The sequence below is a fragment of the Heteronotia binoei genome, chromosome 9 (genome assembly GCF_032191835.1).
Source record: "Heteronotia binoei isolate CCM8104 ecotype False Entrance Well chromosome 9, APGP_CSIRO_Hbin_v1, whole genome shotgun sequence".
Lineage (NCBI taxonomy): Eukaryota > Metazoa > Chordata > Lepidosauria > Squamata > Gekkonidae > Heteronotia > Heteronotia binoei.
This window is the reverse complement of record NC_083231.1, coordinates 110556458-110579657: the sequence shown is the minus strand read 5'-3', so window position 1 is coordinate 110579657 and position 23200 is coordinate 110556458. Positions and strand designations below refer to the sequence as shown.

At 44.4% G+C, this 23200-nt stretch overlaps 1 protein-coding gene across 3 annotated transcripts in view; it reads right to left on the bottom strand.

The window, feature by feature from the left end:
* Positions 1-23200, bottom strand: part of RUFY3 (RUN and FYVE domain containing 3) — an 81780-nt gene that overhangs the window by 30147 nt on the left and 28433 nt on the right. For all 3 annotated transcript variants that reach the window (XM_060247176.1, XM_060247178.1, XM_060247175.1), the window contains 8 exons: positions 19922-20095; positions 16644-16761; positions 12308-12409; positions 7027-7150; positions 5781-5842; positions 1949-2014; positions 1777-1846; positions 934-1026 (listed from right to left, as the gene is read on the bottom strand). In XM_060247176.1, the coding sequence (XP_060103159.1) occupies positions 934-1026; positions 1777-1846; positions 1949-2014; positions 5781-5842; positions 7027-7150; positions 12308-12409; positions 16644-16761; positions 19922-20095 (809 nt within the window). The remainder of the gene's footprint in view (positions 1-933; positions 1027-1776; positions 1847-1948; positions 2015-5780; positions 5843-7026; positions 7151-12307; positions 12410-16643; positions 16762-19921; positions 20096-23200) is intronic.

Genomic DNA, 23200 nt, shown 5'->3' with positions numbered 1-23200 from the left:
TTGAAAGGAAAGGAAAGGTCCCCCTGTGCAAGCATCAGTTGTTTCCGACTCTGAAGTGACGTTGCTTTCACAACGTTTTCATGGCAGAATTTTTGCGGGGTGGTTTGCCATTGCCTTCCCCAGTCATCTACACTTTCCCCCAAGCAAGCTGGGTACTCATTTTACCGACCTCAGAAGGATGGAAGGCTGAGTCAATCTCGAGCCGGCTACCTGAAACCAGCTTCTGCTGGGATCGAACTCAGGTCGTGAGCAGAGCTTAGGACTGCAGTACTGCAGCTTTACCACTCTGCGCCACGGGGCTCTTGTTGAACAGAACCACTATTCTTTTTCTCCCACCTGAAGATACTACAAAGCACCTTTTTGAGACACCAGTTCTTATTGCTCTACTCAGATTCTTTCTAACTGATCCCTTGTTTTTTGTAGAAAAAGCCTTGCAGGAACTCATTTGCATATTAGGCCCCACTTCCTGACCTCACCATTGTTTCAGACGGGGGGTTGGTTGGTAGAAACAGCCTAGCAGGAACTCATTTGCATATTAGGCCACACCTCCTGACATCACCTTTGTTTCACACAGGGCCTTTTTGTCGAAAAAGCCCAGCAGGAGCTCATTTGCATATAAGTCCACACACCCCTGATGCCAGGCCAGCTGGAACTGTGTTCCTGCTCAAAAAAAGCCCTAGATTTGAGAAGTAACAGAGCCAATTGCTGAAATTAGCCAAAAGGCTATTAAGGGCCACCTTTCTGGATGGAGGCAGGGCTACATACATATTGGTGTGTTCCTGCCTGATCAACATACACAGCAGGTTACAAGAAAAAGAACAGAAGCAGAAAGCTCACATGCAAAAATGCAGAGCTTCCCGGTAGGCCAAAGTGCAGACGGTTGCTGGAGAGAAACAAATCTACCTCCTACGCCCAGCCAATAAACGTACTGACCTTTCTGTTGGATTCCAACATGTATGAGCTTTCTTCTTTGATTCTCTCCATCTCTCCTTGCAGTGTTATAATTCTATTGTTTGCAACAGCAAGCTAGATGGCAACGACAGTTAAAACTTCAGTTAAAACAGTTTCAACAGATACGTTTTTGGTACTCAGCAGTTTAAGGAGTTAAGCTCTCAACAGCTGTTATGACGTGGTAGCATACAGAAGGCTGGACTTGCTTTAACTGTGTACAAGATATTTCTAGCTGTCAGGGGTTAGGAGCAGAAGGAATCTGAAAAAGGGCACGGAACATTCACTCATCTTACAAAACCAGATTGTCACTCAGACATTAACATGTTAAACACCAGATAAAACAGGGGTGTCAAATATGCAGTTTGGAGGGTGAATCAGTTTGCCCCTGAGCAACTCACTGTCATCTGCTTCCTTCTCCCTCTCTTGCTTCCTTCTGCATCACAGTTTGCTTTGCAAGGCTTACTCAATTGCACAGGAGCTACAGAGCAAAACCTCTGTTTTCTCCATTGGCTGAGGCTCCTCCCTTGGGGGGAAAGGGGGGAATAGTTTGCTTTGCCAGGCTCTCTTAATTGCACAGCAGAGCTACTGAACGAAGCCTCTCTTCCTTCTATTGGTTGAGGCTCCTCTCCCCCAGTCCCTTGGAGAAGGAAGGAAAGAGCCAGAGCTTCCTTTGCCCAGTTCCCTGGAACCCATGGGAGAAATACAAGGAAAGCATCTTTAAGACAAATGAGTAAGACAACCCTGAGACAAAACCTAATTCACTTTATGGTTAATTTTTTTCTCCCCCAAACAGAAAATTAAAGTGTTTCTTTAACTGCCACTTACCTCCCCTGTAAGTTTTGTGTTGGATTTTTCTAAAGCATCAACCTTTGCCTGCAGATTGTTGACAGTGGCACTGTTAAATTAAAGAGATCTCCGGTAATCACACTGAAACAGTTAACTTTATAGCCAACGGAGGCTTTTATAGATTATAATTAAATAGCAAACTGCTCTTCACCTTAAATGTCTATTGAGTTCTTCTACGTAATTCTTCTGGTCTAGAATTGCAGTAATTTGACCATCTCTGGAATGAAGCACAGTGAATCGTAAAGAAACATGTAGCCACAAGGATTCAAAAAAGAGACAAAGCCAGACTAATAAAGCCAGAACTGTGGCATGGCATAAGAACATAAGAGAAGCCCTGTTGGATCAGGCCAATGGCCCATCCAGTCCAACACTCTGTGTCACATAAGAACATAAGAGAAGCCATGTTAGATCAGGCCAATGGCCCATCCAGTCCAACACTCTGTGTCACAGAAGAACATAAGAGAAGCCATGTTGGATCAGGCCAACGGCCCATCCAGTCCGTGTCACACTGTGGCATGACATGGCGTAACAGAGCCTTGGGCTCAAATGCCGGTAGCTGCCCAGCCATGCTGCAATTCCTCACATAGAAACATAGAGCTGGAAGGTACCTCAAGGATCATCTAGTCCAGGGGTGGCCAAACTTGCTTAAGAGCCACATAAAATAAATGTCAGATGTTTGAGAGCTGCAAGACGTGAATGTCAAAGCCACAATACAGGAAGGAAAGCAAATAGACAGGGAGGAGAAAGACAGAGGTGGAAAGAAAGCAACTTCAACTTTAAATCCATTCTCCAAGCCACTGGCCGGCTTGAAGAAATGATTTAAAAAGAAAAATGCCTTCTGCAAGCCGGCTGATGGGGCAGTGGGGGCTTCGAGAGCCACGCCACCAGTGTTCCCTCTAGGCTGAGTTAGCATGAGCTAGTTCAACAGAATGTTTATCTTAGCTCAGGAAGGATGACCCCAGAGCACACTTATTTATGCAGGTAGCTCACAACTTTAATGTCGGTTGCTCACAAAGTAGAATTTCTGCTCACAAGACTCTGCAGCTTAAAGGGAACCTTGCATGCAACATGTGTGAAAGAGCCCTATTGTGGCTCCCGAGCCCCAGTTTGGCCACCCCTGATCTAGTCTAACCCCCATTGCACGATGCAGGAAATTCACAGCTACCTTCCCCCCACCCCCAACACTCCCCCAGTGACTTCTGCTCTATGCCCAAAGGAAGGCAAAAAAAAAAAAAAAATCTCCTGGGCCAATCTGGTCTAAAAGAAAATTCCTTCTTGACTCCCAGCGGCGATCACTACCCTGGGCATTAAAGAAAGGGCCACAAAAGCGGAGCTCATCCCTTACCACCTTTCCTCTCACGATCTGCCCAAATTCGTATTTCTGGGCCAACCATTGTTCGAGATTACCTCCAGCCTGCAAACTACGGTTTGTGTCTGCATGCCAAGTCAAAACTAGAAAACCTTGGTTTGATCACAGTTTCCCATTTGAGCCTGGAAGGCAAGAGCAAGTCTTGCTTTGTGGAGGTCGGACAGAACGGGAAATGACGCTGAGACCAAAAGAGGAATAACTTTAATGTGTAAGGGGTAGAAGGGATCGCATCGGGGCTGGCTCAACGCATTTTGCGGCATGAGCACCTCCTGCTAACGTTACCGCTGCCTTGCCTCCAAGACAGCCTCTCTTATTGCTGGACAGAAGCTACGGGGGGAGAAGGAACATTCGCCTCCTCCCTTGCGGGCCCCCACCAAAGCCAAAGGGGGGCTACAAGTGGGGCTTTTGCAGTCTGTTCAGGCCAGGGGGGCAGCAACAGGAAATAGGAGGGAGTGTGCATATTTTGTCAGCTTGCCGGTCAGTGTACACATACACACCATGAAGGAATGAACTGCCAAAATTAGATATAATGTACAATCATACATTTTTGTTTGTGAGCACAAAAATCACGGAATCATAGGATCATTGTTGTACATGTATAGATGTTGTTAGCCGCCCTGAGCCGCCTTGGCGGGGAGGGCGGGATACAAATAAAATTTATTATTATTATTATTATTATTATAGTGTTGGAAGGGACCTCCAGGGTCATCAAGTCCACCCCTCTGCACAATGCAGGAAACTCACAAACACCTCCCCCTAAATTCACAGGATCTTCATTGCTGTCAGATGGCCATCTAGCCTGTTTAAAAATCTCCAAGCCCACCACCTCCTGAGTTTTTGCATGAGTTTTGTATATGCGAAAAAATATATACTTTGTAATATGTGAGCCCAGAGAATATGGTACACAAAAACCATAAATGAATACTTATAGGATAGCAAGGGAGTATGTAATCTTTTGTATTGTACAGAAATAAAATCGATGCAACACAAAATGCTTTTTTACTTTAATACCAATGCACTGGTCGTTATTCGCTGGGTTTTTAGTTTGTTAGACACACAAGAGCCATGTGAGAATCTAAGTCAGGGGCAAAAAACTTACTCTCCACCCCCGGACCAAAAGAAGCCTAGTTATGCGTCAAGATCTAGGGCTTTTTCGGTGGCAGCACCAGAGCTTTGGAATGCTCTTCCAGAAGCCATACGGGCCCTGCGGGATCTGTCTGCGTTCCGCAGGGCCTGTAAGACCGAGTTGTTCAAGCAGGCCTTCGATGCTTGACGGAAAGACGGCTGCCACCGGACATCACATAGAATGCCGGTGATCACTGTTTGGAAATTCAATGCCGCCTATAATGTATGGATCCAGCACTATATAATGGTTTTAAAAATTGTAATATGTTTTTTAAAAACTGAAAAATGTAAATTATGTTTTATATGTTTTATTGGTTTAACCGTGTGGATATGATGTTGTGAGCCGCCCTGAGTCCGCTTGCGGAAGAGGGCGGGATATAAGTGGAACGTAATAAATAAAAAAAGTAAATAAATAAGTCTGGATCAATCAACAGCTTGTTCGGCTTAGTGTATCAACACTAGTTCCTGGTGCGTACAGAAATGGACGCCTTTGTGACCACTGAAGATGACCCGTAGGACCGAAACATGTTTGATCTTGCTTGCTGTGTGACTGTGCTCTTGTCTGCACATCAACAACTTTGGATATTTATGTGTGTATTATATATTGTACACTGAGGACTACAGTGTAGTCTAGGAAGGGGGCCAACTGCTTTGCCCGCCTCAAATGGAAAAAGGCTGACTTAGCAGTCCTCAGTGTACAATACATAATACACACCTATGGAACCAGCTCCCGGAAGAAACGCGGGCCCTGCGGGACTTTGAACAGTTCCGCAGGGCCTGCAAGACCATTCTTTTTAGGATGGCCTACATCGATTAAGAGAGAGACTGCTAAGGAAAAAGGGGAAATTTACCACCTGTTTTAATAGCACCGGGATGTTAATTTTATTAATTTTAGAATTTCAGTAATTTTTAGAATTTTAATCAAACTGTTAAATCAGTTATTGTTCCGAATATTATTGTACTTAATGTATTGTTTAATGTTGTCAGCCGCCCTGAGCCTGCTTCGGTGGGGAGGGCGGGATACAAATAAAATGATGTATGTATGTACTTAATCCAGGGGAGAAAGGTGGGGTATGAATTAATTTTAAAAATATACAGTTCCTGACGTCTTTATGCATTCAGAACCAGAGCTGTTTAAATATGTTTAAAACAATCTACATCTCTGCAAGTTTGCATTCCCACTCTTCCGTATTTCAAAAACAGAAATATTGCTGTTTACGTAACTGTTTTATATGGCCATATTGTGTGTGGGGGGGGGGGAGGGAGAATAACTATGCATACATAGCTTCAAAGCATTTTATTTCCTTATGAATCATTTCAACTTAAAATGCCAGCCAAAAAGCATGACGAGATTGTGCTGGGCCTCTATTTACACTGCAGGGACTATAATTAGAGGCATGGTACAAAGCAACGTTAACTGCTGCTAGTAAAATTCAAGTTCACGGAACAATCTGAAACGTTGAAGCCCTGGTCGGGAGAAAGCACTTACCCCTCAGTGCCTTTGCTGCTACTTCCATCCTTTAAGTACATAGAAAAATCAATAACGCCGACCTAGAAGAGAAGATTGTAACGCTTCGTGTCAAAAACAATCTCGGGTCTTTTCGAATGCAGCCTTAAAGGCAGGCAACGAATCAAACAGATGAGCCAAGCGCACAGGGATTCCTGTTTAGTTCTCCAGTCCCCTCCCCCCTCAGAAATGTTTTTTTTTTTTTAGATACAATGAATTTTGCTATGTTGGCGCAAATCTTCAGGGATTCCCCAACCCAGAGTTGGCAGCCCTATCAGGAAAGGTCCGCATGAATGTTTCTTTGTGTTTTAACAATTTATTAATAACATATGGTTACAATACTTAATTGTCTCTTTTCTATACTAACCCATATGGTATTTCAACCCCCCCTCCCTCCAATATTTGACTTCCCCGAAGTTATAAATTTAGTTTCTATTATAAAGGTACCATCAACCAAGTTCATTATTTTTCTTTTCTCATTAATGCTAAAAAAATTGCCCAATGTCCTTTAACATTCCACTCTTTCTCCGTATATCCTTTAAATTTCTTCCCTCCTTTTTGAATATATCTAAATCATAGTCTCTTAAGGTTTTCGTTAATTTGTCCATCTCACTCCACGTTAAAACTTTCACAATCCAATCCCATTTCTCTGCATTTTCCCCTGTTTCCACAGCTGCGCATACAGCGTCCTAGCAGCTGAGAGCAAATACCAATTAAAGTCCTGTCTTCCTTTGGAAATTTTTCTAATTGTAATCCAATCAGAGAAGTCTCTGCAGTTTTCTTAAAGTCATAACCCAAAATTTTGGAGATTTCTTGTTGTATCATCTTCCAAAATTCTTTTGCTTTTTCACAAGTCCACCACATATGAAAAAAGGAACCTTCAGGTCCGCAGGAATGTTTCAAACGCAGACAGCAAGATAAATCCTACTCCTCATCCGTTGAAATCTCAAGAAGATTCAACTCAAAGCCACAAGTATCTTTCCAGAGATTCTTAACTTCCTTAAGTCAATGAAAACTAAACTTTTCCTAGTCTTTTTTTTTTTTTAAATCCAAACTGTATTCATCATTCAGCAAAATAAAATCAGATCTTATGGGCCGGTTCTAAGCAAGCCAAAAGGCAAAACAACGATGACAAATACTCAGAATTAGCTTTGTTTTCAAAATGACTTTAGTGCAATTGAAACCAAGACAAGTTCCCCCAATGAAACACTGATCAAATATCCAGCACCTGAGAGTCCAAGTCTTCACCCTTCATACAGAAATTTGCATCAATGACGTTCAAGCCGACTAAGAGGCCGGCGATTACGACACCCTCCTCCTCCATCATGAGCGCGTTTGGTTCATAAAATTCACTGCAAGACAAAATGGAGACCAGACTTGCTAAATCGCTTAATCTTTTAAACAGAAAAAAAAGATATGACAGGGCAATCGCTTATCACTCAGAGCAGGCAAAGGTATATCAGATTCCACCGCCGTCCTCTTGGCCGCGCTTACGATCCAACTCGAGTCTTTGTGAGAAAAGAGGACCATAAATTAACTAAGAATAATGAAACCTCTTACATATACATCCTTGGTTTCAAAACCAGAGCACAGCTTTCATGAAGCTGTAATTTCCCAGCAGCTGCTTTTGAACGCCGAAGTTTAAAAAGCAGCTTGCTAAACGGCACAGAGTGGCCACTTGGTAAAACCACTCTTGGCAGCCATGTTGTGGCTCCCGAGCAGCTAGAAATGTTAAGATCTGAGTCCAGTGGCACCTTAAAGCAGGGGTCATTCTGTAGAAAAAGAGGTGCCGGAACTCATTAACACAACTCATTTACATAACTTATTTGCATATGCCACGCACCCCTGAGATCGCTGGAAGGTGTAATGAATTATATCAGCTCAGCATGTACCTTAAAATGCTTCCTGAATTATCATTGTCATAATAAAACCTTACTCCCATCATACTTTTTAAATTACTTTTTCCTGCCATAGTGGCAGGATGAAGATTTCCATCTGTCTGCTTGATATGTTTTGGTTATTTCCCCATTTTACGTGGGGGAAAATATTAACACGTTTGTCAAATCTTAAGAGTTCAGCCAAACTCTCACGGGGGGGGGGGGGAGGTTGATTGATGGAACCCAGAAGCAAGTATTTTTGGGGGAGGGTGTAAGAAAGAAAGAGCACAGTAAAATTTAGAGGTTCTGGAGCTCTGCTCCTGTGAGCTCATGAGGCCTGTCTTAGAGACCAACAAGTGTTTCAGGGTAGAAGCTTTTGAGAGGCAAAGCTCCCTGTGAGCTCATGAGGCCTGCTTTAGAGACCAACAAGTGTTTCAGGGTAGAAGCTTTTGAGAGGCAAAGCTCCCTGTGAGCTCATGAGGCCTGCCTTAGAGACCAACAAGTGTTTCAGGGTAGAAGCTTTTGAGAGGCAAAGCTCCCTGTGAGCTCATGAGGCCTGCCTTAGAGACCAACAAATGTTTCAGGGTAGAAGCTTTTGAGAGGCAAAGCTCCCTGTGAGCTCATGAGGCCTGCTTTAGAGACCAACAAGCGTTTCAGGGTAGAAGCTTTTGAGAGGCAAAGCTTCTTGTGAGCTCATGAGGCCTGACTTAGAGACCAACAAGCGTTTCAGGGTAGAAGCTTTTGAGAGGCAAAGCTCCCTGTGAGCTCATGAGGCCTGCCTTAGAGACCAACAAATGTTTCAGGGTAGAAGCTTTTGAGAGGCAAAGCTCCCTGTGAGTTCATGAGGCCTGCCTTAGAGACCAACAAGCGTTTCAGGGTAGAAGCTTTTGAGAGGCAAAGCTCCCTGTGAGTTCATGAGGCCTGCCTTAGAGACCAAAAAGCGTTTCAGGGTAGAAGCTTTTGAGAGGCAAAGCTCCCTGTGAGCTCATGAGGCCTGCCTTAGAGACCAACAAGCGTTTCAGGGTAAAAGCTTTTGAGAGGCAAAGCTCCCTTTGACGGACAACCAGCTCTCCAAACCGTCTCTCCACTATGCTCTCCTGAATCAAGGGCATAACAAAACGATTCATGCCAATATATAAGTTTAAAAGCATTTCAAAAAGCTTGACATCGGTAAGAGCAAGAAACTATCATCATTAAAATAAATAAGAGAAAGGAACAAAATAGGAGTCAATTGCACCTTTAAGACCAACTTAGTTTTATTCAGAACGTAAGCTTTCATGTGCTCTAAGCACACTTCATCAGACAAGGAGTCCGGCACAGTGAGCAGAGCCACACATAGCTAGTAGTCAATGGCTCAGAATGCAAAATGGTAGATTTAAGATCCAATGACAGAATAGTAAAATTATCTCATAGGCAGTGGTTTAGAATGTAAAATGGTACAAATATAAGATCCAATGACAAAACAGTAAAATTAACAAATTGAGCAAACCTTTGATCTGAGTAGCACGAGAAAAGGCAGTCACCCTGGGGCCATTTTTAACATTTTAAATGTTTCAATAACTTTTTGACATGTTGTGTTAAATACAAGATAGCTTACTTGCCCTGAGCCACCAGAGGATATAAAAAGGTAAAGGTAGTCCCCCTGTGAAAGCACCAGTCGTTTCCGACTCTGGGGTGACGTTGCTTTCACAACGTTTCCACGGCAGACTTTTTTACGGGGTGGTGTGCCATTGCCTTCCCCAGTCATCCACACTTTTTCCCCCAGCAAGCTGGGTACTCATTTGACCGACCTCGGAAGGATGAGTCAACCTGGAGCCGGCTACCTGAACCAGCTTCTGCTGGGATCGAACTCAGGTCGTGAGCAGAGGGCTCCGAGTGCAGTACTGCAGCTTTACCACTCTGCGCCACGGTGCTCTTTTACTAGAGGATATACATTACACAATATTGCATAAATTATATGCAATATGAATTCAAAAAATAAAATTAAATAAATCATAACATAAATATAAAATGAAGGGGGGCCAGAACAAAACCCCCTCACCTGTCTAACACGATAAACATATTTGAAGTCAGAGAGAGGATAAATCCACACGTACAATGAAGTGGCTACGGGGAACTATGGAAGAACTTCTCCTTCCACCAGCTGCTTGTGCTTTTTTGGAAGCCCTTAAATTTTGGAATTCAACCTTTTAGTCTTTTAAAAAAAAAAAGAACACAAGAGAAGCCATGTTGGATCAGGCCAATGGCCCGTTCCGTCCATCACTGTGGGTCACACTGTGGCCAAAACCCAGGGGTCATCAGGAGATCCACCAGCAGGGTCAGAACTCCAGAAGCCCCCCACTATTGCCCCCCAAGCACCAAGAATACAGAGCATCACTGCCCCAGACATAGGAACATAAGAGAAGCCATGTTAGATCAGGCCAATGGCTCATCCAGTCCAACACTCTGTGTCACATAAGAACATAAGAGAAGCCATGTTGGATCAGGCCAATGGCCCATCCAGTCCAACACTCTGTGTCACATAAGAACATAAGAGAAGCCATGTTGGATCAGGCCAATGGCTCATCTAGTCCAACACTCTGTGTCACACAGTGGCCAAAACTCAGGGGCCATCAGGAGGTCTGCAAGCAGGACTCCAGAAACCCTCCCATTGTTGCCCCCCCCCACTCCGCCAAGCATCAAGAATACCCTCTGCTGCTTCATTAATGTGAGGCTGCTGTATTTCTGCTACATCCATAAGAATTGGAGGTTCACTTTCAATTATGCAGCCTCTTTACAGAACCAGAACCGCTCTGTACTGATACTTTCTCCACACAAACTCTGTGCGTGAAAATACATGCATACTGGCACATTTGAAATGCAGCAGGAATCTGGTTTTCCCCGTACCTTGTACAAAAGACCAACATCTTGCATGCCAGTTGCCTGACCTGTAAGAGTACAGAACTGCCAAAGGAGAAAACCAATTTACACATGAGGTGAATGCCCATTTACTGAAATCCTCTGTAATCCTTTTGTATTTTTGTATCTTTGTACTGGGCGCAATTTGTGAGTGTCACCTTTAATGTAGTATTGTAACAGGTGCCATTGATTAGGCTACATACGGTGTACAATTCTGGTCGCCGCACCTCAAAAAGGATATTACAGCATTGGAAAAAAGTGCAGAAAAGGGCAACTAGAATGATTAAAGGGTTGGAACACTTTCCCTATGAAGGAAGGTTAAAACGCTTGGGGCTCTTTAGCTTGGAGAAACGTCGACTGCGGGGTGACATGATAGAGGCTTACAAGATTATGCATGGGATGGAGAAAGTAGAGAAAGAAGTACTTTTCTCCCTTTCTCATAATACCAGAACTTGTGGGCATTCAGTGAAATTGCTGAGCAGTCAGGTTAAAACGGATAGAAGGAAGTCCTTCTTCACCCAAAGGGTGATTAACATGTGGAATTCACTGCCACAGGAGGTGGCGGCGGCTACAAGCATAGCCAGCTTCAAGAGGGGGTTAGATAAAAATATGGAGCAGAGGTCCATCAGTGGCTATTAGCCACAGTGTGTGTGTGTGTGTGTGTGTGTGTGTGTGTGTGTGTGTGTGTATATATATATATATATATATATATATATATATATTTGGCCACTGTGTGACACAGAGTGTTGGACTGGATGAGCCATCGGCCTGATCCAACATGGCTTCTCTTATGTTCTTATGTGACACAGAGTGTTGGACTGGATGAGCCATCGGCCTGATCCAACATGGCTTCTCTCATGTTCTTATGTTCTTACATAAGCCTCTCGCTCTGCAAGGTAGTTGCCTTGAGCCATTGCCTTGAGTGTAGTGCCGGTTAACATCTTATTGGAGACTTTTCAGTCCCTTTGGGGAAGTGTAAATAGCAAGTATTCATTTTAAGTCTTTGGGCTTGTTTTTAAGAGCTTGTATTACAAAACGTACTTTCAATGTTTATTTATTTGCAGCTCCTGCAGTTTTGGGAACGCCAGCAAGAGAGTCGTGCAATTGACACTGAACGTTTACGTCTTGTGAGTATGGGAGGGACGGTGGCTCAGTGGTAGAGCATCTGCTTGGGAAGCAGAAGGTCCCAGGTTCAATCCCTGGCATCTCCAAAAAAGGGTCCAGGCAAATAGGTGTGAAAAGCCTCAGCTTGAGACCCTGGAGAGCTGCTGCCAGTCTGAAAAGACAATACTGACTTTGATGGACCAAAGGTCTGATTCAGTATAAGGCAGCTTCATATGTTCATATATGACCCTTCTTTCATATGTTCATATATGTTCTTCGTTTGCGCTACTATGCAGCGATGATCGTGGCATCTTTGGATATTAATTTTGTTTCTCATTATGTGTTATATGTTGCAATTTCTAGCCATCAACAAGTTATTGTGGAGCACCCAACGACAGAAGAATAATCGAAGAAGGACTGGTCAAGTCGACTTCCTGCACATCGGGACTCCTCTTTAGAAGAAATTTGCTTATTGATGAATATTGCTATTGTTTTGTTAAGGCTATAAAGATAGCATAGTTATTCGGTCACTATAACCTATCGGTTGTTTTCGTTAATGGTCCAGCGGCCACCTCTCTCCAGTCTTTCCATTCATTAGAATCAGCATCAAGAAAGGGCATCGCCACTCACCTGAGAAGTTCCCTTCTGTTGACCAAGGCTTTCATGTACTCTGAAAGCTTCTTCTGCATCAGTGCTAGTCGGAGCCAGGCTCTTCCCCTGCCCACAGGGGTCCTGTCGAGTTCCAGAAACAAAAGATAAGAGGAGCTGTTATCACACAGCACTTTGCTCCAGATTCTGAACACAAAATTATACAAGTGTTATCACTGCTAGAGAAACGACACTTTCCAGAAATGGTGAAGCCATGGGAGAAAAGACTCCTCCTCCCACTGCGGTTTTCTCTGAAGGAAGAAACATAAATTTTTGGAGACAATGAATATACACATTTTAGATCCTTATACACATGAAATATGCCCATTTAAAATTCTTTAGAGCCAGTTTGGTGTAGTGGTTATGTGAGCTGACAATTATCTGGGAGAATTGGGTTTGATTCCCCGCTCCTCCCAATGCAGCTGCTGTTGTGACCTTGAGTCAGTCAAAAGTTCTCTGCTGTTCTCTCAAAAGCAGTTTCTGTTGGAGCTCTCTCAGCTCCACCTACCCCACAGAGTATCTGTCGTGGGGATGGGAAGGGAAAGGAGATTGTAAGCCGCTCTGAGACACTGAAGGAAGGGCAGGGTATAAATCCAATCTATTATTTATTTTATACAATACTGTCCTTCCCAAAGAAGGGCCCCCAAAGCAGCTTACATCGTTCTGCTCTCCTTTTTAATATAATAATAATAATAATAATAATAATAATAATAATAATAATAATAATAATAATAATAATAATAATAAATTTTATTTATATCCCGCCCTCCCCACCGAAGCAGGCTCAGGGCGACTCACAACACGTAACACTTACAATTTACAATATAAAACATTTTCCAAAACAATAGATGTAATTTACTAATTAAAACCATTATAATTAAAAACATAAAATTACAATAAAAATTAACATTTCCAGTGCTATACTCTAGATGTTCTCCTCGGTGGTTTATGATGGCCGAATATAGTGGATCAATCCACATTTAAGCGAAGGCCATTTGAAATTGATCAAGACTAGCGGAATTGATCAAGACTAGCAAGCTTCCTGGTAGAACAGAGATCTGAACCAGAGATCAACCATGGTATCTATAGAACCACCAGACACATCTTTCAGAAACTCCTCCAGAACTCTGACAGACGGCAGACCAACCAAACGCTTCTTTAGCCTTGTAGAATTTGAGTCACTGATAATGACGTCCAGGAACAGGGCACAGAAGGTACCTCCTCTTCTCACATCACCATCTAGAGCACGGTACGCCGTGTATATGGGGGCCGTCGTGACTTTGGGGGAGGGGCAACCTCATTGCTGTCACGAAATCCTGAGCCGTTTTATCTCCAGTCAAGGCAATCTGCAAGGAACTTAGTGCCTGAGACAAAGAACTGCACTGAAGACCACCTCAGGAAAGCTATTTATTTTTTTCCCATCCCGTTTATCTGATCCTGGCATGAGTGTACACTGACCTTTGTTAACTAGGCAACTGCCCATGCTGTTAACTAGGCATCTCCCGGAACTCGGTGTTTCCCAACCTGTGGGTTTGGGTCCGAAAATGGGTTGCAAACAATGCTCCCTCTTAAGCTATGGGGTCTGGTGAGCAAAATTCTACTTTGTGAGCTGCTGGCATTAATGTTGGGAGCTGCTGCATAAATTAGTTTGCTCTGGGGCCATTTTTCCTGAGCTAAGACAAAAATGTGTGAGCCGGAGGCTAAAAAACTGTGAGCTAGCTCACACTAACTCAGCTTAGAGGGAACACTGGTTGCAAAGACTCTAAAAGTGGGTCGCAGGCTGGCCTTCCCTAATGGCCACTCCTGCCCTTTCCGCTGCTGTCTTGCATATTCTGGAAACCGAGATCTGACCCTGGAAACGGTATCTTCCACCTCATAATCCACGTTCCCTATAAACTGCAGAGTCTTGTGAGCAAAAATTCTAGATTGTAAGCTACTGGCATTAAAGTTGTGAGCTACTGCATAGATTAGTGTGCTCTGGGGGTCGTCCTTCCTGAGCTAAGACAAAAATGTGTGAGCTGGAGGCGAAAAATCTGTGCGCCAGCTCACACCAACTCAGCTTAGAGGGAACACTGCTCATAATTGTACTCATAAATGCTGTACTCTGCCCTGAGCCCTACGGGGAATGGGCAGAACAGAAATATAATAAAATAAATAAACAAATAAATAAATAAATCAGCTGATTTTTTTTTTCTTCATTGCATCTACATGCTGATCAAGCAAAACATGTCCCGCTGGTTACTAGAGTAAGTTTCTTAGAGTCTTAGGGAGAACTAGAGGGAGCAACAGAGAAGGAGAAGGCGGTCAAGGCTGGAATGTCACCTCCACGTGCGAAGGGCTGTGTTATGTCAGAACGTCACTTACTTAGGATTCATAGTGGGGGCAGCTGCGTCCTTTGCAGGATGGTTGCTGGCTTCTCAAAAACATCTGCTTAGCCACTGGAGAAAATGGAATGCTGAGCTAGCTAGGGGCGAAGGGTACAGTTTGTCTAGGGAACCAAATCACTTCCAGCCAGCCTTGGATGGGTCACCATGCCAAGTGGGGTCAACATACCAAATAAATTTGGACTTGTGGGGAACCACGGCTATAGCTTATGAAGAAGAAGAAGACACAACGACGACAACATTGGATTTATATCCCACCCTCCACTCCAAATCTCAGAGCGGCTCACAATCTCCTTTATCTTCCTCCCCTACAACAGACACCCTGTGAAGTGGGTGGGGTTGAGAGAGCTCTTGCAGAAGCTGCCCTTTCAGGGACATCTCTGCGAGAGCTATGGCTAACCCAAGGCCATTCCAACAGCTACAAGTGGAGGAGTGGGGAATCAAACCCGGTTCTCCCAGATAAGAGTCTGCACGTTTAACCACCAATGTTCCCTTTAAGCTACAGAGTCTCGTGAGCAAAAATTCTACTTTGTGAGGCTACTGGCATTAAAGTTGTGAGCCACTGCATAAATCATTGGGGTCATCTCTGGGGTCCTCCTTCCTAAGCTAAGACAAAAATGTGTGAGCTGGAGGCTAAAAATCTGTGAGCTAATTCACACTAACTCAGTTTAGAGGGAACACTGTTAAACCGCTATACCAACCTGGCGAAGGGATGTTGAGGTGGTGTTACCACGAACACCTTTTTTAAAAACACCCCCCGCCGCCAGCATTCCCTCCAATAGCAGTCAACCCAATCCACAACTTCTGCCCACAAACACTGTACTTTTCTCAGCTGTAGACCTGCAAGCAGGAATCACGTCACGACTGTCTTCTGGGCAGCAGTGAACTGGTGCTAATTAAAGGCTTAAGTCATAGCTGAGGCAGCAGCAGCCGTCAGGTTAGAGTAGTTTAATATTTCATGACTCCGTGGGTAAAGAGTTCAAAGGGATCCGTTCCACTCCTCCAATTCGAATGGGAGGCGGTGCTGCGCTCCGAGCAGTCTCCCGTGGGACCTGGCTGCTTGGAGCTTTCATTTCCCAGCTTCTACATGTGAAAGGTCTGCGCCAAGGTCTTGCGCCGTGTCCTCGTTCCTTTATCACGCGGCCTCCCCTTCCCTCTGACTTTCCCCGCTTTGCATCCAATTAGCCTTGCTCTAAGACGCTTCGATAATTTTTTCAGCAGAAGCTAAATCAGCCTTTAATGTTGATGTTTAGCCTCTCTATAGTTCTCTTAAATGTTCAAAGAGCTTCACATACATTATGCATACCCAGGCCTCGAATTCAGCAGGAGCTCACAGAAGCACAGCTCCTGAACCTTCCCGACGGTTCCCCTACCTCCTCCCCACCTACCTTGTCCATTGAATAGGAGGTGCAGCTGCATAACAATCCCTGGATTAGGAGAACGGGCAGCCAGCCAGGGGCTTTGCCACACCCCCAGCAGCCCTCATGAACCCCTGGAGAAGCCCACACCACTCTTTCTCCACTTCTTATGTGATTTTGGGTGGTGGGTGGCTTGCTGGCCTTTTGACTATGTGGGGGAAGGGGTGGCCAAGGAGAGCCCCAGGCAAGCAAGGCCTGCTTGGGCTGGCTGGATCTCTAGCCAGCCCAAGAAGGCCTCGCTTGCCTGTGGCTCTCCTTTCTTGTGTTGGGTTGCTTTTGGCTGGTGGGGGGCAGCATATGCTAATGAGTATGCTCCACTGCCTATTATGAACTCCACCACCTATTTTTCTACAAAATGACCCCTGTGCATACCCCTTGCTTACTGCCTTAACATACAAAAGGTTTAGGGTTGCCCAGTCTCCTGGTATAGCAGGAGACCTCCTGCCTGCCCACCGCTGCCTGCTGTTACACCTTCTTTAACCAACCCTCTTGTTGAAAGAATAGACATTTACTTACTTCAACCCCGGAAGATCTTTCACGCTAGCTGTGATCTCTGCAGCTTCAGGGACAAACTTCTCTACCAGCTCCAGAGGTCCCCAAAATGACTTGTTTTGGCCCAGAAAAGTCTTCTTGGCTAAATAAAAAAAAAAATTGGCATTGTGCCTGTATGAATGGCATTCAACTTTCAAACGATGCAACGCAAAACCCCACACGCTGCTCCCTCGCCTCTGTCTTACTTGCTTCTTTGTCTCCAGTACCCACTACCGCAATGGACAGCACCTGGAAACAGAGCTGTGGTTTCCACAGAGATGTGGACACTGGGATTTGTTTTAGCAGAGGCAGGGGGCACATCGCTAGGAATTAAGCCTTAGGTTGCCATAATGTGAGGCATCTCAAATCACACAAGATGAGTGTATGCCAATGTAAACCTACTCGCGCATGAAACGGAGGTGCCTTGTGTTTTCTTGCTTGTTATTCTAATAATTGTAAAGTTCTTTCAGGGACACAAAACCTAATATCTATCCCTGTACCAAGAGAGGCCAGACCAAAGGAAGGCCAGGGCCTTCTCAGTGGCAGCACCAGAAATGTGGAACGCCCTCCCAGAGGCCATAAGGGCCCTGCGGGACCTTTCTCAATTCCGCAGGGCCTGTAAAACTGAGCTATCTCGACAGCTATCTTTAACACTTAAACGGGAGAGGACTGCCACCCTACACAGCTGAGCGATATCACTCATGAGGAATTACGATCGCTATAGGATCACTGTCAGAAGAAAGAAAGCTATGATCCTGCCTATACAGAAGTTTTGAAATGAAATGTATTTTAATTGTTATGTTTATTGTTTATAAATTATAATCATAAATTGATTTTTAATTGACTGTTAGCTGCCCTGAGCCTGCTTGTGGAGAGGGTGGGGTAGAAAACTAAATAAATAAATAAATATGACGGCCAAAGCAACAGGTTGTAAAGAGAGGGCCTCTTGCCATGATTCGAAAGGGATAAGACTCATGCCTGTATGTAACCCGTGGTAAGAGAGCCAGGTGGCGCAGAGCGGTAAAGCTGCAGTCCTGCAGTCAGAGCTCACGACCTGAGTTCGATCCCAGCGGAAGCTGGGTTCAGGTAGCTGGCTCCAGGTTGACTCAGCCTTCCATCCTTCCGAGGTTGGTCAAATGAGTACTCAGCTTGCTGGGGGGGGAGGGAAGTGCAGATGACTGGGGAAGTCAATGACAAACCACCCTGTAAAATGTCTGCCGGGAAAACGTTGCGAAAGCAACGTCGCTCCAGTCGGAAACTCTGGGATGGGGAAAGCAGAGAAAGAAGTCCTTTTCTCCCTTTCTCACAATACAAGAACTCGTGGGCATTCAATTAAATTGCTGAGCAGTCAGGTTAAAAAGGATAGAAGGAAGTACTTCTTCACCCAAAGGGTGATTAACATGTGGAATTCACTGCCACAGGAGGTGGCGGCGGCTACAAGCATAGCCAGCTTTAAGAGGGGATTGGATAAAAATATGGAGCAGAGGTCCATCAGTGGCTATTAGCCACAGTGTATATATATATATATATATATATATGTGTGTGTGTGTGTGTGTGTGTGTGTGTATGTATATGTGTGTATACACACACATATATTGGCCACTGTGTGACACAGAGTGTTGGACTGGATGGGCCATTGGCCTGATCCAACATGGCTTCTCTTACGTTCTTATGTTCTTAAACAACTGGTGCTTGCACAGGAGACTCCCTTTACCTTTTTAACCTGTGGTAACATTTGGGTCCTGCTTGGCTGTTATCTCTGTACTCTTACACACTGGCCTGTTGTATCTGAAACATATCAAGTATCCACTTTCAGCCCTGAGAACTAGTTACAGACTGCCTCCGTGACCAACTGCTGCTATCTAGCTCCCAGACGTTCTCATGGTTTCGTTTCTGCATACTTAGGGGGCACTTGGACTGTTCATGGGGGGAATGCTCCTGGTAGATTTTGGCCCTTTAGCTTTTGAAGTATGTAAGGACGGGCCCAGGGTATAGCTGTATGGGCAGCGGCCACTGACTTTAGTTTCAGCAAGAACCAGCTTGCCGGTAACAACTTCTCTTATTCATTAAAACCTTTAAAAACAAAGGAGACCAATTTCCCACTCACCTTACACTGCTCTCACATTCGTCTTTTCAGCGGGGCTTTCTTCCGATTTCACACTATCTGCCCCCGAGGGCTGCAGCAAGTGTCGGAGTTTTTGCGCAGCAAACAGAGACTGGTTTTTAGCTGTCTGTGTTTGCTGCACCGACGCTTGCTGCAGCCCCGGGGCAGATAGTGGGAAATCGGAAGAAAGCCCCGCGGAGAAGACGAACGTGAGAGCGGCGTAAGGTGAGTGGGAAATCAGCCGCTGTGTTGATTGGTGAAAAACATGCAGTACTTGACACAGGTGAATGAGCAATTTTCATCTATTTATCACTAGTGCAAGAAAGCGGCTGTTCATATTTTATTTTATTGTTTGCCTTTTTCTGTAATTATCAGCTTTCAGACTTCAGTCTCTTTCAGGAAATAGTTATGTTGCTAATACACACTGTGCGTGGAATATCTGTCTACCCATAAGGTCATGATTATTTCACAAACCTTGTTTAACAGAGACACACGGTCCAAAAAAAATAAAGAGACATTTCTTCCTTCTGTATACTTCTGGGAAGGGGGGTCCCTAACTTGATGCCCACCAAGCGCTTTTAGGAAGTGGGTGGGGCCAGGCAGGGCTTTTGCCTAGCAAGGTTTCTCATTGGCCACTGGAGAGTTGATTAGCTGTGCAGATTTTTTACAATGTTGCTTTGGCAGCAGCGGCCACCACACCACAAGGTTCTACACTGTCGTATGGAAATTAAGCTGCGGTAAACATTTTGTGGCTGGATCCGCCTCTTGCAGTAGCTATTTTGTTGCTGCGCCCACTATACCATGTCAGAATTCCAAATGTGCCTGCAGGCTCAAAAAGCTTGGGGTCCCCTGCTCCAGGGTATAAACTCAGTCTCCATTTTGAAATGAAGTAAGGGAAGATGGGTCACCGCTCCAAGCACCCTAACGGAGACCACCAAATTCTGTTGCTACAGCTGCCGCCTTTCAGTTGCCTATGCCAATTCAAGGAGTTTTGGGCCAGGGTCCTACATTTGCCGATTCCTTGTGCATTTAGCTTCTGCAAATAGCTACTTGTACAGAACATAAACAGGAGACACGGTAATCAGAACCCAGCTCCAGTTCAGCATTTGACAGGTATTAATCTTCAAAGCAAGGCCAACCATCGAATGTAAACGCTCACCTTTTAAGCCATGTTTAAGGCAGTGTTCCATTACTACAAAAAACTGCTGAAGGGGTGCATAGTCAGAGTCCAGTGTTCTGCCAAGGTTAAGTGCCGATTCAATCAAGCCCTTTATACTCAGCTTCGCCATATTCATCAGGTTCATGCGTTCATTAGCCATGAGATAATTGGGATCTGCAATGGACATATATACAAAAGGTTGGTTAGGGGGAAAAAAACTGAAGCAGCACAATCTCAATCGCCTTTTTTGCCGGAATAAAATAAGCGGTTTTTTAAAGGGACTGCGATCCTATTCAGCACAACAGACGCTTTGAAAGCTGTGCGGTAGAGAGATGGACACAGCGGCCCGGACGGACGGAGCAAAGCTTTGGTATTTGCTTTACAAAAGGGAGGGGGGGGAGCTTTGATGAAGGGAGCACAACGGACAGATCCAAGAGAACAAAAAGACACCAACCCTGCCTGAATATTTAAACTGATAAAAACTGGGAGAGTATCAAGAGAAATGCTTTGAAGGACTCCCCATAATATTTCAGTTCCCATTCTCTAGGGAATGGTATAATCTGACAAATGGAGAACACTTTATAATTAAGTTTATGGGGGGAGGGATAAGGTTGCTAATCCCCAGGTGGGGGCAGGAGATCCCCCAGTTTGGAGGCCCTCCCCCCACTTCAGAGTTATCAGAAAGTGGGGGGATGTCTGCTGATCACTCCATTATTCCCTATGGAGATCAATTCCCATAGGGTATAATGGAGAGTTGATCCGTGGGTATCGGGGGATCAGGAGGGTGCTGTTTTTTGAGTTAGAGGCACCAAATTTTCAGCATAGCATCCAGTGCCTCTTGTCAAAACACCCTTCAAGTTTCAAAAAGACTGACCAGGGGATTGAGTTATACCTTTTATCCGTTGGGAAATCCTTACACTACCCATTAAGCTGCTAGGTATCTCCTAGCTGCTATGAGGATCCATGGGCTGATCGTCAACCATCACGAATTCTTATTATATTTAAGTTTATGATCATGTATTAGTGTGCTTCCTGATGTGCATATTTTTGTTAATGTAGCATTTTAGATTATTTAATAGCCATACCAAACGCCTACTAAAGGTTCTGATTATGATGACTGCTGACTTCTTTATTCTCAACATCTGCTTAAATAACTGACTTGCAGGGACAGGTTAGTTTGCCTTACAAACTAATCCCATAATAGAACCGATATAATCTACAAAGGTTTCACAGTTAAGCTTTGCTAAGGCATACCGCAGCATTACATACCAAGACAGTTCCAGGTGGGCAGCTGTGTTGGTCTGAAGCAGCAGAACAAAGTTGAAGTCCAGTGGCACCTTTAAGACCAACAAAGTTTTATTCAAAGTGTGAACTTTTGTGTGCCAGGCACACTTTGTCTATTGTCTGACAAAGTGGGTTTAGCACATGAAAGCTCACACTTTGAATAAAACTTTGTTGGTCTTATAGATGCCACTGGACTCCAACTTTGTTCAAATTCAAGAGGGGGGAGAGAGAGAGATACCCCATTAAAGTCTCATAGGTCAACTCAAGACACATTTCTTATCCTGAAACTATGTACAAACTTATTTATTAGGCAATGGTGCAATGGGGTGCAGTCAGATTTGGGTATTAGATCCAACCTGAGAGTCACTCACTGGCTATTATCTGGTGTTTCCTTCTGACAACTGGTCAGAAGTATCATCCAACAATGGCTTTCCTCCTGTATTTCTCCTCACTAGATCCTGCTTCATAGCTGCCATCTCTTCAGTCATACCGGGACTCTCCATGTTGGCTTCAACTGAGCACAGTCAGAATTGTTAATTTCAATAAACTGAAGCTAGAGTCATTTGCTTTTAAGGAGAAATGGCTGGCCTTTTGTAGACTATAGGGGTTAAACATAATGTTATGACAGCCATGTTCTGTTTCAGGTCCGCAAGACACCAGAGCAGAAGTCCCCAAAGTGGTACTCTTGGCCATCTTGGCACCCACAACCACCTGACCTAGCAACCACCAAGTGTTCAAAAGTAGATGTGGCCAGGTGGGGGTTTTGCCCAGCAAAGCTTCTGATTGGCTGTGCAGATTCTTTAAAATGTTGCTTTGGCAGCAGCTGCTAGTCCAACACAAGGATCTTTGCTGTGTGACTGAAGGTAAGCTGCGGCAGCCATTTTGTGGCTGGCTCTACCTCCTGTGGCAGCAATTTTATTTCTGTGCCAACCACGATGTCAGAATTCCAAAGGCACCCACAGGCTCCTGTTCCAGAGAGTGCCTGAACGTGACATTTATCTTCAGGAAGATTAGATTATATATGAAAGTGAGAAAACAGCCAGTCAAAACTATTAATTTCATTTGGGAAGGAAGTATAGGCCACCAAAACGCATACACATACACAAGGGAAGAAAGTAATTTGAAGGTCATGAAGGATCTATACATCAGCATTGTATTTCAAAATCAAGGGAAGAGAAATAAGGGTGGACTTTCACATTAATATTCTCTACTGGCTTGCACTGGTTATCGTTTGATTTTCTGAAACAGCTAGTATCAGTTGAGAACTTCTGGAAATGCTTCTACACAGCCACACTTGACAGGATAAATGGCAAACGTGCCCATTGGGGGAGGACTGAAATTTGCAGCAATTTTTATTATCTCTTTATGGAAGTTTATATTTCTAGGCTATACTGCTAATGACATTCAACTGAACCCTTTGTTTCTTTTATAATCTTATCTTTCTCCTCAGAGGGATCGACAAAGTACCTGACGTTAGCTCCTCTTCTCTAATTCATCCTCATAACAACGCTGTGAGGCGGATGAGGCTGGTAGCATGTGAGTGGTCTGAGGTCATCCAGAAAGCTTCCATGGCAGAGTGAGGATTTGAACCTGGGTCTCCCAGATCCTAGCTCATCACTCTAACCCAGATGCGTCAAACTCATTTGTTACGAGGGCTGGATCTGACATAAATGCCACTTTATTGGGCCAGACCATGCGTGCAATAAAATGTAATGCAGGGACAGGAGATATAAATTTTATAAAGGACACAGGCAAACCCGATTACGGATATTATATTCTACTCAAAATACAAACATGCTTTAAATCAGGGGTGTCAAACATGCAGTCCGGGGGCCGAATCAGGTCCCTGAGCAACTGCCTGTCCTCTGCTTCTTTCTCCATTTATCTTGCTTCCTTCTGCATAACAGTTTGCTTTGCAAGGCTTGCTCAACAGCACAGGAGCTATAGAGCAAAACCTCTATTTTCTCCATTGGCTCTCCCTTGGGGAGCTTGTTT